Here is an 18,219-nt window from a genome sequence, read left to right on the forward strand (position 1 = left end):
AGCAGGTCACCTACTGATTGGAAGTTTGGTGGTTCGATCCTTGGCTCCTCCAGTCTGCATGTCAAGTATCCTTGGGCAAGATACTAACCCCAAGTTGCTCTCCAATTCATCCATCGGAGTGTGAATGTAGTAGCACTAAGTACAGTGAAAGTGGTTGTGTAAATGGGTGAATGTGGCATGTTGTATAGAGCGCCTTCAGTACTCTGGGACAGTAGAAAAGTGCTATATAAGAATCATTCCATAGTTGTCATCTTGTTAGGTGCATCTTTTGTGTTGGACTGTAAAAACTCTTCCTACAAACCAAACTCCAGACTGCATCTAAAGCATATGACATACACACAATTGATATCATCAGCAGAACGTCCTGCATGCAAACTCTTTAGAGTTAATGCCAACACCTAGCACCATCTTTGTTGCAATTAGTATATACTGATCTGATTCTAAGTAAAATGTGTTTCATATTCCTTTTTCATGTATAGTCTTATATCTTTAAATCATATGGATACTTACTGTTTATGCCCAAGTTATTAGTTTGGCAGTTACTTTCACTCGAACATGTTTTTTTTTTATTTATATTTTTCTTTTAATTCTTATCATTCTAAGAGACATGAATAAAATAAAATGAACACAAAAGGCTGTTTTTGCCTGTGTGACACCAAATACCATTTATTAGGGCTTTACAAAGACTACAAAATCCTCCAGATGAGGTAAATCACTGTCTCTGTCTATTTACATGATATGTTACATACAAATGTACAAAATATAAAACATTTAAGGACAAATGTTTCACCCAAAAAGAAGAAAACGTTCTCTCAAACCAGAGTAAATGCTATGGTTTTCAACTGAGATGTAATTGCAAAGTGTTAAGTGGGGAAAATGTCACCATGGTGTACACTGTTAACAGGGGTGTAGATAGGTTTGATATGCGGGTGTAAGTCTAGGTAAGGAGCAACCACCCCTTTAGCATGCAACTACACCCCTTTGCCAAAAGAATGTGCGGACCATCAACAACTTGGCTGCGGAGACACGCGTGAAGCTGAACACAGGTAGGATTGTAGAGGATAGAATTGTCCTGAGGTTGTGACAACATGACTTCTTGGTCTCTGGTGAGCTCTGACCAGTAGCACCTGTTGGTTGTTGGTAAATGTTTACAGTACGGTGTCAGATCAGCTTCGGTGCCTCGGCCAACTAGCAAGCCTAACGTGGCGGTAAGCTTCAGTTAAAATGTCCAGAGGGGAAGTGTTTCTAATGAACAACTGGGATTCCTAAGATCCAGAAAATATTATGGCAGGATGAGGAATACTGGAGTAAGTGCCTATTTTTTTTCTTCTCCTTTTGTGATTTCAGTGAGTTAAAAAAAGATGTTTCTTACTGTACACTGTATGCCTCCTGCATAGGCACAACATCCAATCACCACAAGACACACACCTGTTTCTGACAGCGTGTTGAATTTTGCATTTCTTTTTTTTTCTCTCTGTTTTCAAAGTACAATAATTTATTCGGCGGGTTAAGCATATTGGAACATCGACAGGGCAGAATGCATCTTTGATTCACTGTGCAAGACTTAAGTATTTACAACCCAACCCAACCTCAAAGTGTGCAAAACCAACCCACTCGATAAACAAAGAGAGGACAATCAAAAATCTAAATGGCTTCCGTCCAATACACGCATACATAAAGGTAAAGGTCTCCTCATAATGCATCCCCTTTAAAAAGGTTCAAGACATGCTCATTAGGCAAGAACACCTGAAACAGTTTGGTTGTGCTCCTATCAGTTCAAGTGAGCCCAGCTCAACTGGGCACAAAACAACAACTTAAAAAAATATCCCAACCCCTCTATTTTATATACTTTTTTAAATGTTCATACAATATTGGTCAAATTCAAATACACTATTCACTCTTTTATAATCTAACTGTCAGAAAGGAGAAAGGGTGCTTTAGAGGGAAAGGGAGGGAAAACAAACAAAAGTGGCTGTTTGTCCCACTGCAAGCAGCATCTTTGACATAGCAGGAAGCATATCAATACTATCTCGTCTTCTCACCAGAAGATGCTTGAAAAAAACTTTTGAACATTTAAGGCAGTGGAGAAAGCACCAATATCATTGTTCCCCTATTCAGCTCTTTGACTGATCTGGTTAACTTGTATACGGATGCGACAATTTGGATTCCTTTCGGGTACCTCACGGGTAGAAACCGAAGCACATGTCAAAAAAGAATTTCTAATGAGGGCCGCAGAATACCACGCTACTCTGTTAGGTATTACTGAACTCAGGGTCAGCCTACATTGCACCAAACCCTGTGCAGACTGCCAAAAATACCTGGTTACTCCTGTTACAATCCACAGAGGGCGCTGTCTGCTCTCTTCACGGTACATTTCAGCTAAACATTGACAGCAGGCCAAGAACAGCGTAATCTAAGTCTACAACCATGTTCGGCTCTGCATTGTGTTTACATTTGGCAGTCAAATCGAAACGAAACGTTGGCACTTTTCAATTTTTTTCTTCACAGTAGTAGTGAGACTGGATCACACACACACACACAGACAATGCGCTTTCGTTGTGCTTGTTGTCGGCATGGAGGGGGGCGAGGAGCGGCTTGGCAGTGCCTGACGCCGACAACGTTCAGGGCAGGAGACCAGCACCACGAGGCTCAACTAGTGACTGAGCTGAGGGCAGCAGAGTGTGTTAGTATGCTCCAATATTAGCTACACCCTCGTCATGTTCACAAAAAGCAAAGATATTTTTTAAAAATGGTACAGCGGTGAACAAAATCTACTCCAAGGTTTGGTTGACCATAAATAACTTTTACTGAAACCTGATGATTTGTGTGTAAACACACTGGATGTAAAACAGCCTGTGGCCACTAGAGAGCATTACATCACCTGAAAGATAGTGTAAGAGATCAGGGTAGTCAGAAGTGGTGGAGATATGGTACTTTGCTCAAGGACACTGTGGCAGGCTGGACTGTAGATTAAATGATGGCCTGAACTTTTAAAAGCTTTCATTAACAGAGAGTCTCCTCCTGCTGCCTGTGTGCAAGTGCATTCATTTGAGTGTGTGTCTGTGAGAAGCACCTCTGTAAACAAGGAAAGACATACACAACAAAACCCAACCCTAAATGTAAACACCTGAAAATATAACTAGATAACAAAAAATCCAGTTTGATCACGCTGAACTTCTTTCATTTTCTCACACCCAAAATGAAAAGTGTGAACAAAGTGTGATGTTCCTTATCAGACACACTAAAACCTATAATATATATGAAAAGTTGTATTCTTCAAATGTTACACATCCATTAAAAATGACTGGCGAACACTATCCGATGTCAGTAAAATAGATTCAATCTTACGCATATTGTCGTTTACCTTTTTGATCACCGGGGACCAAGTTGAAGACACATCTTTAAGACATAAAATAATCTGATTTAATATTGCACCATCGCTGTGTAAAAATAGGCTTTTTTCTCTCTCAAATGTTGGGTAAATCATTTTGGATAATAAAACTTTTCATATATCATTTGCTAACTATAGGGGTGTCCGGTAGTGATGGGGGTTTGATAGTTCCCAGGTTCTGGGAGGTCCAAGGGGTGCAGGTTAGGGGATCAGTATCTCTTGCTCTCATAGTGCTGACTCCAGTGAAGAGTCTAGCTGGTCGTCATGGTGACTGGTGCTGTCACTGTCGCAGCTCTGCGTGCTGGAGTAGTTTGCTGCCTCCTGCAGCCGTAGCAGCATGTTCATCTGCAACATAACGCAGAGTTAGAATGGAACGGAAAACTAGACACACTCAAAGCAGGAAAACCTCAGCATTTCATAACTTTAGCAGGGCTCTACTGTTGGCGTACAGGTTTGATTGTGCTCTGATGAGTGTGATAATTCCTAGCCTGGTGATCAGCACATTTGCCAAGAGTTTACAAGATAAATCTGAGGACTCTCCAAATGATTACTACAGTTAGGATTTACTGTTGCTAATATTCAAAAGCAGATTTCACAAAATCAATCAAGAATTTTACACAACTCTAAGCTTGTGGCTCCTGTTTTTATTTTATACCTTGTGAGTCAGTCAGTCTGTGTTACCATGGCAAAATGTGCTCAAGAGATACTGTAATGGTAATTACCACAAAGGTGGCACATAGTACTTTTGCAGGCCTGTTTGTAGACACCATAGCATTGCAAATGTGCAAGATGAAGTTATGAAACATTACAGGTTCGTATCTGAGCTTAAAACCCAAAGATGTGTGCAGTGTGACTCTTGTGCAAAAGATACTGGAAGCAGACTGGCAGTCTGACCTTTCACCTAATACATCATAATATTTTCAAAGGTTGGGTATTCATTGGAATCATTACTAATGTGATCTACTCTTTCTTTGACTGTATTTTCCATTTTCACAATGTAAGGAATGAACAACTGCTAACTTCCAACACCTCAATGCAGTGACCCACAAACCTTCTCTGTTTATATTCTCCATGTTCTTAAAAAAAGACAGAAAACCTTGTGCTAAATAGCCCGCAATAAAACAGCAGCACTTTTCATCCCTGCAATTGAGCTAATGGTCTAAATAATGCAGGAGTGTTGCTGCATCTGGCGCGTCACTTCAAGTGTTCCTGAAATGAGCTGTGGCACACCTGCGCTCCAAATGCTCACACGTGGACACACACACACATTTGTTAAATCAAGCCAGTTGTTTTTGGGTGACTAGTCTTTATATCCTTTTGGGCTGCAATAATGATAATGAATTCTCTCTTTCCACCATTTCCTGCCTCGTCTTCCAACCCTCCGTCACGTTAAGCATCTGGTGTGTGTGTGGGTGGGTCACTGTGGTACTGAGGAGCATTCTCTTCTCAACCTTTCCTTCTTTTCTAATAGTGCTGTGTGGTACTGCAAATAGTATCAGTCTGATACCAAGTAGATCCAGGGCCAGTATGGCTACTACTGACACTGATACTTTTAACTCATAAAGCTTAGAGACAGCAGTTTGTCGTGATTTATAAATAAGTTACATCAGCAAACATTTTGTCATAATATACATATGGGCTGTAAATAAAATAGAATAAAATAAATAAAACACAGAAAAAAAGACATGACAGTAAACACGGAAAAAAACTCAGACATTTTCCATAGTGCATCTCTGAGGTGTATTTTTTCATTTCCCAAAAAATATTTTTCTGTACTTACAGGACAGAAATAAAGTATCGATACTGCGATGATGGTATTGATCTGATACCAACACCAGCGTCAGCATCGATACTATCAGCCCACTTAGCTTTTTTCATTTTCATTTTGTTCTGGTGCCAATGTAAACGACGTGTTCATTCATTTGTTAGAAATCAAGTATTGACAAAATGCAACCTGCAGGCTATCAACAGCCGCTGGTAATAATTTATCAGTCCCATGAGTCTGTACCTCTTTATAAGGCCACGTCAACAACACCCAAACACTGCCTGAGCAATGACTACTCGCAGTGGCCTGCAGCATTGACGTGAACATTCATGTTCTACAGTACAGAGAACTTGCTCCATCAGCTTTCTCAGCATTCATGTTTGCTCTTTTGATTCTTAGTCACTTAAAAAACTCTGAGAACATCCTTTGTCTTTTGTTCCTCACCAGTGGGTCTCCCTCAGTGTCACTCTGAGACACTTGCTTGGATGAGGCGCCCTCCTTGGACGAGCTGTATCCATCATATCCCACGTCCTCCGGCCTCAGCTGGAGCAGCGACTGCCCGTCCTGCTGCAGTGAGGCGGCGTTCCATGGATATGTGTCATTCACCCACTTGGATGGATCTTCCCATGCAGCTCTTTTGCCGTACAGCTGCAAGAAAGGCAGAAGAGGGAGAGAGGTCAATCAAGCTTTCTTTTTTAATAAAACACTGTTGTTCTAATCTTATGATGGTAAAAATTTATGGTCACAGAGACTAAAACAGTTTGCCACTCTAACCTACAAATTTTTTTTAGCATTGTGTGAAGTGACATAAAAATCAGACACTGTGGTGATGATAATTTCTTTCTCAGTTTTATTTCTCGTCTCATGCCATTTTAACATTCATGCCAGCCCTATGGTGCATGACAAAATGGTCTGGCAGAACGAGAACCCCCTTAGATGAAAGTAAAAGCGTAGAAGTGTTTTAACACTGCTAATTTCATCTGGACTAATGTGTCCTTTGTAATAGAAATACTGGTAAATTCCTGTTATGCAGGGTTAAAAATGTTGAAAATTTGATCTCAGAGTTTTCTCTCACAGTAGCAGCCAGCATTCATTCACACAGGCAATGGCACACATTAAAACTTGTGCAGTTAATGAGGCAGCCGTGCAGACGTGTTAAGGCTTTATTTTACTGCATACTTCCTTTTGTTTGGATTTTATTAGATGCTGTTATATACTAACCTGAAAAAATGTGGCACTTTAATGTTCTTTTTTATTTTTAGCATTATGCTGTAAAAAGATTTATTGGTGAAACCACACAGTTATGTTTTATCAGGTCCTACCTGCAGTCCTTCCCTGACAGCCTCCAGCAGGTAGGGCACCAGGGAGTAGTTCCACAGGTCAGTGAACCAAACCCGAGAACCCTCTACATCCATGGGACAGGACAGGAACAGACGAGGGCCTGTAGGGACAAAAAAAGAGAAAGAGGATGATGAGTGAAGCAAAGATCAGTGACATGGTGCACAGTTAAAACTAATGAGCTGCTGAAGAGACGACATACAGAAAAACTTTATATTACTGTGCACTGAGACAGATAACAGCTAAAATAAGGCACAACGGAGATTTCAGTGTTAGACAAACAGCACACACACTAGTGTGTGTGTTTTTGTTTGTGTGTGTGACACCTGACCTATGGTAACATCGGAGGAGCTGTGTGCCTCCAGGAAGCTGTTGAGGTGCTGCCAGGTTTTGGGGATCCAGTCAATGATCTTAATCAGGTCATTGCTGCGCATATTCTTATCAATCTCTGTCTCAATCAGCTTCCGCCGTAGGAAGCGCCCCAGGAAACCTTTGACTGGTTCAGTGTGGTTGGTGCACAGCACCCACCTATGATAGGACAGATGATCAATGGCCAAACAAAAGCACAGAAACAAATCAATCAGCTCAACATCAAATCCAATTTCTCATCAAAACATCTCAGTTTAAACATAATGTGATAGCATTTCTTCCATCACAGTTTGGATCCCATTCTGTGTAACTATAATAGAGTCATATTAAATTAATTTCTGGCTCATGTTAATCTCTTTCTAATCATATTGTATTTGTCCAATCATCAACTAGTCAAACATGCCAAGCAGAAATGATCCTCACTCAGAACAGGCATCACAGCCTATTAATTCTCATTTAACAGGGCTAATTATCCAGGAGACATAATTAGAGCACTCCCTGTGGAAGAATTCATTTATGATCTCTGAGACACAGAGTATTGCAACCAAACAGATCCAAAGCTCGGCAGGAGGACAAGCAAGTAAAAGTACAAATCATTTCTCTTTTGGAGAACTGAAGGAGCTTTTAAACACAACACAATAAAAGTAAGGTATACAAGTGAATAAGCAATGTTACACAAAGAATAACAGAGCCAAATGTGTCAAACCTGAAGTTGTGATGCAGCTCGAGGTTAGGAGACGAAGACACCCCCTGATTCATGGTCCCAATAACGTAAGGGCTGGACAGACAAACACATGCGATTACTCAGAGTGCTTAACCGAGAGAAAAATGCAGAGTTTTTAATACATAACGTTTAGATATGTTATTATAGTGAGTTTACAACTTGACTTGAGTGGGCACGAGCATGCTACAAACCTGCATGTACTAACTGTTCTTTCCTTTTGCCTATTAAAGGTTTTTTCTTCCCATATTTGAATCCAGCTTTCAAGAACAGAAGCTGAACAGACTAAAAATGCTGAGAGGCAAAACTTGTGACATCTGAATTTAGGCTGTGAAAATAAAATGGACTTGACCTGACTAGAGCTGTGAGCGACAGTAGGACTTGTCCCTGCAAGGCGTTTCAGCATAGAGGAGAGGAAAATTTCTGGCTCACCATTTGTGATACTTGCAGTTGAGAAAGCCATTGAAAATGTCGCTGAGGGAGCCGATATGGTGGAGGTTGTCCAGGATGACCACAGTGGGGAGCTCTGTGTCCGTGTCCTCAGAGTTACACTGCTCAGCCAGGGTTGATAGGTACTGACGCAGGTCCTGTGTAGAACAAAAATATTAATTCATTTATGATATAACACTAATTGGACAATTTTTAAATGCAATGTAACAAGTCCTCATATTTCTGTATAAAATCCATATGACATGTGCCACTAGCAAATCTGTATGTAATAGCCTTTCTACCCTTCTGGATAAACTTTTATGCTTAAACTATGAATTATAATGACTTGTGACTGGTCAGAAACAGCATTCAGTAAACGCAGCAAAAATGGAGCAGGCATTGATGACAACAGATTGATGGGGTCAGTATGAAAGGAGGAGGTGGGCAGCAACAGTGGACAGGCTAAAGCAGCTTAAATAGTGCTACCTATATCAGTTTTTCCTGATAGACAGGTAGCTGATCTGCCACAATCGTGACTGAGCTTGACTTTGTAGCCTTGATAAGCTAAAAAAAAAAAAAATCTTGTTCTTCATACCTTGCTGGAATTCTGGTCGACATTAAAGCTGGCCACATTGTGCTCCGTCACTTCCTGCCCCATGTGGGAAATGATGTATTCAGCCAGTTTGGCAGCCAGAAAGGATTTACCGGTGCCACTGGGTCCTGAGAGGATGATCCGACGGTGCTCCATCAACAGGTTGAGATATCGCTGGATGATGGGCTTCGGGATGAGAGTGTCAAACACGAGACTGTCTATGCTGTTCTCCTTAACACCTGTAATGAACAAGGAAGGAAAGAGGAAAGGAAAATATGAATATTATACAGCAGACTGGAAAATGAGGCTCAAGTTTACGTTATTGTTACCAGGTCTGCATATTTTCTGCAGTGCATTACTACAAAATCTATAATCCACAAATAAAACGTCCCAGCTGACTCACCTTTAAGGTTGACCTTGATGATGTTGTTGCCACCCACCAGGTAGCCGCAGGGCAGCAGCTCAGGCACTTCAGAGGCGTGGGAGCGAATCACCTCACCCATCCTGTAGCAGACAATACTGTCTGAGCTGAGACCCAGGCTGGTCAGAGGATCCACGCGGAACACATACTCCTGCAGCGAGGGTGAACAGTGGAACAACTGCACAATCAGCCAAGTTTACAAATCTCTCTGTGTTGTGAGGGCTTTTTTTTTTTTAAGTCATTTAAATATGAAATCAACGATGACAACAGGAGCTTTAATTTGCACAGATTCATCACTGAGATGATTAATTACACAAGCTAGTCCTCTTACAAACTACAGAAAGCTCAGTAAGGAACATCTGTCATGTGGACAAATGATTTCTGCTTACTTTAAAGAGGCGTCGGATAACCCCATCCAGGACATCCCACTTGGTTTTCCCACTCACACCTATAGACCCAATCAGGTACTCCTGACTTTGTGTACCCTGAGGAGTTACATACATGTATTACATATAGCAATATAACCTAGAACCTCTCAGAGTTTAATACAGTGGTTTTCCTGGAGGAATCATTCACAAACCTTGGTGATATTTGGCCCACTGCTGATGGTAACCACTATTCGCACACTGCGGCCCTCTTTGCGTAGGTTGCCCTCATAGCTGTCATCGAGGAGAATATCTGAAAATAAACCTTAATGTTAGAAGGAAAAACCAGCTTGAATCTGTCAGAATAAACAAACTCTTGCTCTGCCTGCCAAAAAATATAGCTAGAAACACACAGACTCCAAAGTAAAATGCAGCTTTCTTTAATGTGATAATTAAATTTAGTCGGGGTTCTCATACACTGATTTTTAGGAAGTGCACAGAATGATAATGTATGAGCAGAAATGAAAGGCGAGTAAAGAAATGAGAAATCGTTCAGTGGAATGAGCTCATTTGAGTGTTTCTAGCCGAAGAATTGTTCATCCATTCACGAAGGATGTGACAGAAGAGTGGGATGAAATCAGTATGAAATCAAATGTTTTAACCACTCAGCTGAAATCAGACCTCCTAACACATTTAATATTTTAACTATGTGACTTTTGCCACACTATTAACAGCTCCCCTCCTAAGTCTCATTCGTTCTCTTTTTTCTCAGGTTCCATTTTGGAGAGAGGAAGGGGGTACTTTGTATTCGGCTGGCTACCCTTGACAGAGGGCTCTGTGCTCGGGTGATAACAGCCCACTGGCCCACTTGCCTTCCCATATGTCGCTACTCTTGGCTCACCGGACGTTCAGGTAATGAGAGGCTAGGTCATCAGAGGGGGCCGTGCCTTCTAAGTTAATTACAGTCCAAGTGAGAGGGACAAAGTTTTCCAGCTCTCAAAAGGGGCAGGCCTGAAGAGATTGAAGAGTGTTTATGTAATAGGTCCTGCTTGGCTGCAAACCCCCACAGCAGGGAGGGGCAGATATTTCATCATTTTAATGCAGCTCATCCGGATCATTTCTCTCCACAAACACAATTCTCTGGCATTTATTGAGGCAAGTATGAAGAGAGCTAATCCAACTTGATGCTGCACAAAAACACGAATTACTGCAGACTATAAACGATGTCCTTCAGAATCACCAGACACACAACTCCTACACTTACTTCTCAAATGAGAAGTATGAATACAACCTTGATGATGAATACAACCTTTCTGAAAGAAGTGCCTTTTATAATCAAAAAACAGATATCTAGTTGTATGCTTTGTCTTGACTGTGAAAATCCTTTTTGTTTCTTTTTTTTTCCAGTTATCCACCCTCCCACTGCATTCACTGCCCAGAACAAACTGCTGGGTGCAATGCTGCTACACAGAGACACCTCAGATCGACGGGCTGCAGAAACCAGCAGTGACGCTGAGCTCACCTGACATGATGGTGTCTGTGATGTTGAGGTTATTGAGGGACAGCCCCAAGGACTGACGTGAGGAGGATGAGGAGGTGCTAGAGGTCTCAGAGGGTGGCCGGGCTGTCTTCACGGGTGTGGCTGTCGGTGTTGCGTTACCGCTGGACTTCAGACGATCATTTTCTGCTTTCAGCGTCTCAATCTCATTCTGTGTGTTGCAAATAAAGAAAATCATAGCAAATCTAACAGAAACTGCTTTTAAAGACACTGACTGATAGGCTCCTCCAACAGCAGATGGTCATTTCCTGCATTGTTGTTATTCTGAATCAGTATCACTGGAATTATAGGCTGTAGGCAGCTTTTTGATCTTCGAGCCTTCTTTGTACTGAAGATTAAGTCTCAGATAAGGAATTGGACATGATCCCCATCTGACAGGGAAACTATACGCAGCCCACATTCACAAGCATCCACTTAACTGAGACATCCAGAGTGACACAGGATATTCTTTAATAAGTGTTCCTTTGAAAATTTGAAAGTCACAGCATCTGTGTACACTATGCTTTGAAAGGATGATTTCATTACACTGCATCAGGAGTACTGGAATAAATAATGGGAGTTTGTTTTCATGGAGAAACTCCCCTTTTTAAAAATTCAGCTTCATGGAAAAGTAAACAATTGAATTCCACCTTCATGAGGTGTTTTCCCCTCGAGAACCTAACTTTATCAACAGATATTTGATAGGAGTCTGTTTGCAGTACATTAGAGGCTATGCTGGGTTGCAGTAAAGATTAGTGGAAAGCAGAAGAGAAATGCTTTGGCTCACCAACAAACTCAAAATCATCGACTATCATCTGAGAGCTATTTAGCTTTTATCAGCTTTTTACTTTATCTGCATTCATAGCTGGACAGCAAACAACGACCGGTGGAACAGGAAGTCTTGGCCTGGATATCAGTTATTAATCATCAGAGAACAGAGGATGGCTTTCCAGACTGCTTAAAAATAGAATGACTGTTCTTTTATAAAGTGCCTGTTTGGAGGCTGCTGGAAGTTTTTGCATTTCCCAAAGTTTATATCCTAATAGGACTTGAAGTAATGGTTGGACTTTTCTGATTTAAACTTACCTTCTTTCTTGCATAGCATTAGATGAAAACAACTAGTACCACGATCAAGTACCAATAGCAGTTTTCTGTTGCAGGTAGTGGAGGGTAAGTCATGCGGAGTATTTCTCAGTGTTGTTTACCTTGATGCAGATGTCTGGAAGGTGTGCTCCTCACAAACTAGAGTGAGATTTTGCAATCTGCATCTAATTTCAACTCACCATGCTCATTGCTGTTTGCACTATTCCTCCCTCCAACATTTTAACACTTGTCTGCTGACCAAATAGCAGATTATGCTTTAACAGCAAGACATGTTTGGTTTGCATTGGCAGGAAGTTAACACACCTCTCACCTCTCGCTGGAAGAAAATCAATTAACAGCAATATGTGCTCATTTTAATGTCAGTGTTTTGCCCGTCTCCAGTGGCTCCCTGTGGCCACTTTACTTTTTTTAATTCTCCTGAACTTTAACAGCAGTTAAAGCAGATTTCATCAGATTTCAATTATTTAAAAAAAAGTATTTAGCAATTGAAGGAAAAAACAGGTTGAATTCACAGCCAGACTGTTGGCTCGCTGACATGCCTGATATTAAAATGCAACTGGATGATTTCTTTTTTACTTTTAGTATTCTTAAAGTTATTATCCAAGTAAGATACTTGGATTTTAATTCATTTGCACAAAGTCAGGTAAAATTCAAACTGTCAACATTTTAAGAGTAGGTCTAACAGATATAATCACTTCATTCTATTTCTACAATTTCATAATGTCTGTATTAATGTTTTGTGACTCTATGCAGATTGTTGTTGGTGAAAAACTGCCGAAAAATGGCTCTGCTGTTACTAAAGCTTGCAGACCCCAGTACTAGGAGCTGAAAAATAAGACATCAAGCACAAAACCTGAAAGTTAATTATATCGTCCTACCTGCTGTTATGAAGGACTGCAGCATCACTTTGCACAATGTGGTGAAAAAGCACTGACAGAGGTAACTGAATGAAATTGGGCCAAAGTAGGCGGAGTTAGCAGTGAGTCAGCTTAGCTTAAAAAAGGCTGAAAGTAGAGGGAAAGCCTGGCTTCCAGGTCAAGACAGCCAAGTGTACAAATGAAAGAAATGACAGACAATTTCTTCATCAGTGGGCAGAGCCAGGACAGACATAATATGAAGCTATACTAATTTGCTGCAAGTTCCAGCTACACATTAACCACACTGACAGTTCTATTGTGCCTCTCATTTTACTCTTGGCCCGGAGGCAAAGAAGTTTAAATGTCATTACTGTCATTGACGGTTTCATTTTCATTCTGGATTATGAAGCTGCAGTACATTTAAGATAAGATAAGATAACCTTTATTAGTCCCACACATGGGAAATTTGTTTTGTTACAGCAGAAAGTGGACAGTGCAAAGTTCTATAGCAAAAATTAGAGAACATTACCTGGGTTACACATCTTAAACAACACCATAAAATAGAATTTAATAGCTAAAGAGTGAGAGCACTAGGTGACTTGTTATGTTGTGAAAGGATATTCATATTTTTCACTACAATGACCCCTGGCAAGCTGACAGCTGTGCATGCTGATGCAGCTTGAGCTCAAATATAAATCGACACAGTTCAGCCTGGGTTGACCTGGGTTTAGTTTAAGCTCACCTGCATGCGGTTCATGGCCTCTCGGATCTGGTCCAGGTGATGGGCAGAGCTAAGTGCCTCCAGGCGGATGTCCGTCAACTTGAGCTCCTTCTCCCTCAGCTCGTTCTTCAGCTGGAGGATGATTTCTGCCTCAGCCTCGGTGCATTCACATAGCCTGAAAGTGGGTTCACACACAGGGAGGAGGAGGGCTCACCTTTAGGGTTATACCAAGCACGTACACCGAGTCTGGAGAATGTGCACTTTCAGGGGGAACAAGAAAGCTGAAGTTCAAGCTGAGTCAGTCTGGGCTGGTATCACATGGGTGAACAAGGAACGTTAAGCACTTGGTACAGCAAATCCTTCCCATTGATACTACAGTACTTTATTTTAGCAATCTTACAGGAAAAGAAATATTGCAATATGTGTAGGATGTTTATGCCAGAATTTATGACAGCCATGCAGCATACCGGTTGCTCTTTTCTTTATTTAACATTAATGTTTAGTCTGAAATGTAAGAGATCATTTTCAGAGTAAACTAAAAAGGCTGATGTGGTGTTGTCATAATGACAGAGATTCAGCTGTTTTCGTAATCAGCAGGCAGATATTAAAAAAGTCGACATGTAAAAATGCTATGTTTGCTAAGTCAGAAACCTCCACATGCTGAGACTATAAGAGTTAAGATACCATGCATGCCAGGTTATCTTAACCCAAACAATACCTGGCATGACTGTGAAACAGCTATATATTTATATATCAATATATAAATAGATATATTGACCTTTTGTAGTAAGATGCAGACAATTTTTTCTGACATGTCTGACAAAACAAGAATAGTTTTCTTTCCATTCTGCTACTTTTCCATAACCGAGAACTGGACAATTTTAAGGTCCTGGTTCAGTTTGTGTCCCGGAGCAAAGCGCTAATATGGAGAAGAACGCCACACAAACACAAACCACTGCAAACACACTCCCAGGGAGCATGCCACTCAGTGCCTGTTACCGAGATCTGTGCTTGTAGACCACATAACCATTTAGCTTTTTCTTTGCCGTCCAAATGGGGGAAGACTTGCTATCGCAAACGCACTTGCTACAGTAGGTAGAGAAATAGTAAAGAAATGATGAAACAGAGTGGTTGGATGAAAGAGAAAAGAAAAGTGAAGTGAGGGTCAGAAACAATTACATATTCAGAGAAGAAAAAGAAATGAGACAAGCGTGTATTTCAGTTATTATAGATCGTAGATACGGCAGAAGACAATGTCTCATGTGAATAGAACTGTGAGAGTGAATGAGTATACATTTACTCACTCTGTGGTGGAGGGTGAAGAGCGCAGTGTGGCGATACTGCCTTGCCTGTTGTCGTGCTGCAGTTTGGGTGAGGAAGGCAGAGAGTCGGTCATCTCCTCCATCTCATCGTGGGCTGATTGCGATTTGGTTTTCTTCTTGCTGAACGCCTGCTTGAAGGAGCTTCGTAACTGCAACACACATAACACAAACACACAGGGGCAGAAACATCAGTACCGGCCGTGCTAACCTCCTCAGTCATATCATGTCAGTTCATATTAACCCTGATGATATTGCATCCTGTCAGGAAGTTACTCCGTGCTGTTTCCAAGCAATGGGCACTGTCTGGTTTAGGTAAAAAGGCAAGAAGCAAGACCATAAGTACAGATGAGAATGGGGGGGGGGGGCAGGCGTTTTTAATGTTCCTAAAAATTTTGGGATGAACAGGCAGTCAAAATGAGGAGGGGCGGAGGAAAAGGAGGGGGGAGGAGAAACATTGGGGGAAAGGGGAAGGTCGCTGTATCCATGCCGACGTTCTCAGAAAAAGGAGGAGGTTGCTCTAAGAGGGGGAGAAGGCAGGGCAAACGTAGGAGCAAAGGAAGTGAAGATGAGGAATCACTGCACGCAAACAGAAGACACTCTGGGAACCACTGACCTGAGCCGGGAGGGAATCGGCCACCTGAAGATGCAAAACACACCCAACATTAAGCCACGCAAACACACACCCCTGCTCTGCAGGAGACTCAGTGTTGATTAAAGCTAACTGCTGCAAATATCACTGTTTTACTGGAGACATTCCAGTTACTGCTGTTGCTAGAATGGTGACAATCGTGATGAATGTTATTACAGTTGCGTTCCCTTTGGTAGGAGGAGAGCATTTCTGCAAGCATGCTCAGTGTTTGATCACCGCTGCCTGAGGTGATCTGAGGTGACAAATAAACTTGTCTGAATACGGGACAGTTTAGATCTCAAGTCAATAAAACCAACATTTTACAAAGCAAAGAGTTCAGGACGCAACATGAAGTCAGCACAATGATGCACAACACAAAATATGCAACATGTTACAACACTGCCACTCATAAGACTGATATTCAAATACTAATTATTTGCAGCTTAGGTTATGAGTTGAAATTCATGGTTGTAATTGCAGCTATATGATAATATGCAACTTCATCCTTTATCTTGCCACCCTGCAAGCCTGATGTGTGGTTTTTGTCTTTGCTTTTCATTCACTAACCTCAATTCAACTCTGTCCTCCACCCATCATACACCCAGGAAGAATTTATGCAAATGAATAATTAATTGCTGCTGAAATAAGGAAACGGCTGGTATTCATGAGGCTGGCTTGATGTTGACATGTCAGGCTTGGTGGGGAACTTTTACACTGTTAGTATGCATTTCATTTCAAGGGCATGTGTTTTGCATTGCAGCAGAGACTGGAGACTGGCTCTAGTTTGTGTGCTCCTTGGCTGAGACAGAACTTCTAATATGTCATCTCTCTCACTCAGGGGACTGCAGCAAATCGCAGCTCTCAGCCAGGGATGCTGAGTAGCTTGTACAGCAACCAGCAAAATTAGCATAGATAGAGCAGAGAAAGGGGAAAAGACTTTATGGCTTTGGATGTTTTGGGAAAATGTATATATACATTTGTCAATTGAAGGAAAACTGCTTTAAACATGCATCTGAGACTAGGATTTAACTTCAGTTCAAGATGCATTTTAGAAATGTGAGTCAGCAAACACTCAGTTTCCTTTTTATTCCCCCAACATGCTCTGTAGGAGGAATAAAGCTATATGCCATGCTGTTTTACACCTCCAGGCTTGACCAAGTCCAATTGTGTAACTGAGGGATTAAGAGCTTTTCTCAAAAGCACTTTGACAGGAAATTTCGAAGAGTGTTTCTCTTCTATCCAAAATTGGAAATTTAACAAGCACTCCTCTAACCTCTGGGCAGAAACTCGACTTTTTTCAGGCTGAACCTCTGTGTACATGACATTGGTGGCCTCTGCTTCTTTTCCAACCTCATCTGCATGTTACACTAAATATGAATTTCCAAGTGTTTCTCAAACAGTGACTGCAGTGTGGTTCATTATGCTTGATCCTCTTTTAGGTCAAGATGCCTTCAAGATTTTGCTGCACACTCTGCATACTCAATCCTCGGAGGAATCTCAACTCAAATATGACTAAATATTAGATTTTTGATAACATGGTGACTTGATCACACGTATCAACCAGTTAATCACAGACTGATTCAGTCATGTAAGGCAGCAAACACCCACTTTACACTAAAGGAGGAATGATTGGGCATAAAAAAATCAGAGCATTAAAAACATGGATTGGCATTTTGGGGCAGAAATGATCCATGTGCTTTTGATTTGATGAGCAAATAAAGACTAAATAATGCAAGTTCTTCTGAGCTCATGCAGGTATAGTTAATGCATTCTTCTTGTAGGAATGTGGATAATTTTTAGTGAGAGCAACAGTACAATCACATTTATTTGATAGAGCTGCAAAAATATCTTTTCTTCATGCAAATAAGACATTTAATCTCTTAATGTGGGCATATAAAGCACATCTAAAATAGCTTCAATGCCACTGAATAATGTATATGTATCTAGGGGATTTTTTACCAAATCCACCTCCAACAATGTCTGGATATTTTCATGTAAAAATATAAAGCATCTGTTGGTTGCAGCAAATGAATGCAAGCCAGAAATTAAAAGACACCTGCATAGCATAATCTCAAAATACCCAAAACAGGCAGCTGAAAGTATTTTGAATGGTGCTCATGGCCATTGATCAGTGGTCATGACAGTTTGCATATTAATGATCAAGGAACCGACCTCCCAGCCCATTGTTCGAAGACCATTGCTAGTTTCAGTCATTATGCAAATGCACTGTTTATAAGATTGGGGAAACCTGCCCAGTGGGAGAAATGACGAAACTGAAAACGCTACGCCCAGATGAACAGAATCAACCTTTTGGGGCTTTGGTTAAGAAGTACTCAGTTCCACCCCTCTCTTATATTTTGCCTTAAAAATTAAGCTCAAGGTCCAAAAGTGCAGTTCATTGTATGAGCAGTTGAGGCTGTCCCCCAAACAATCAATCCCAATAGAAAGGCATGTTTAAGGCATAGTACAACAAGTGCTTTAAGTCTTTCTAGCTAACCTTCTGTTCATGAGTACAAGTATGTTTTACTAAGGGTGCAGCCACTTTTAATGTTAGATTTTCTAGCAGATTTCTGTGTCTGTGCGATACACTCGTAAAGTGAATGGATGTAGCTTGTTAGTAAGAACTCAGATTACACCACGCTCCCATCCAAAAAGCAGG

At 41.1% G+C, this 18,219-nt stretch overlaps 1 protein-coding gene across 8 annotated transcripts in view; it reads right to left on the minus strand.

Moving 5' to 3' along the window:
- Window positions 1-636: 636 nt before the first annotated feature.
- Window positions 637-18,219, minus strand: part of nav3 (neuron navigator 3) — a 402,370-nt gene continuing 384,787 nt past the window's right edge. For 7 of the 8 annotated variants that reach the window (XM_084911103.1, XM_084911104.1, XM_084911106.1 and 4 more), the window contains 14 exons: window positions 15,546-15,569; window positions 14,915-15,081; window positions 13,632-13,785; window positions 10,914-11,100; window positions 9,607-9,704; window positions 9,416-9,511; window positions 9,009-9,177; window positions 8,609-8,844; window positions 8,017-8,171; window positions 7,570-7,641; window positions 6,826-7,022; window positions 6,479-6,597; window positions 5,601-5,804; window positions 637-3,736 (listed from right to left, as the gene is read on the minus strand). In XM_084911103.1, the coding sequence (XP_084767229.1) occupies window positions 3,617-3,736; window positions 5,601-5,804; window positions 6,479-6,597; window positions 6,826-7,022; window positions 7,570-7,641; window positions 8,017-8,171; window positions 8,609-8,844; window positions 9,009-9,177; window positions 9,416-9,511; window positions 9,607-9,704; window positions 10,914-11,100; window positions 13,632-13,785; window positions 14,915-15,081; window positions 15,546-15,569 (1,998 nt within the window). In that variant the 3' untranslated portion in view covers window positions 637-3,616. The remainder of the gene's footprint in view (window positions 3,737-5,600; window positions 5,805-6,478; window positions 6,598-6,825; window positions 7,023-7,569; window positions 7,642-8,016; window positions 8,172-8,608; window positions 8,845-9,008; window positions 9,178-9,415; window positions 9,512-9,606; window positions 9,705-10,913; window positions 11,101-13,631; window positions 13,786-14,914; window positions 15,082-15,545; window positions 15,570-18,219) is intronic. The other variant, XM_084911101.1, reaches the window with a different exon arrangement.

The sequence above is a fragment of the Perissodus microlepis genome, chromosome 17 (genome assembly GCF_051167445.1).
Source record: "Perissodus microlepis isolate ML-2025 ecotype Zambia chromosome 17, ASM5116744v1, whole genome shotgun sequence".
NCBI lineage: Eukaryota > Metazoa > Chordata > Actinopteri > Cichliformes > Cichlidae > Perissodus > Perissodus microlepis.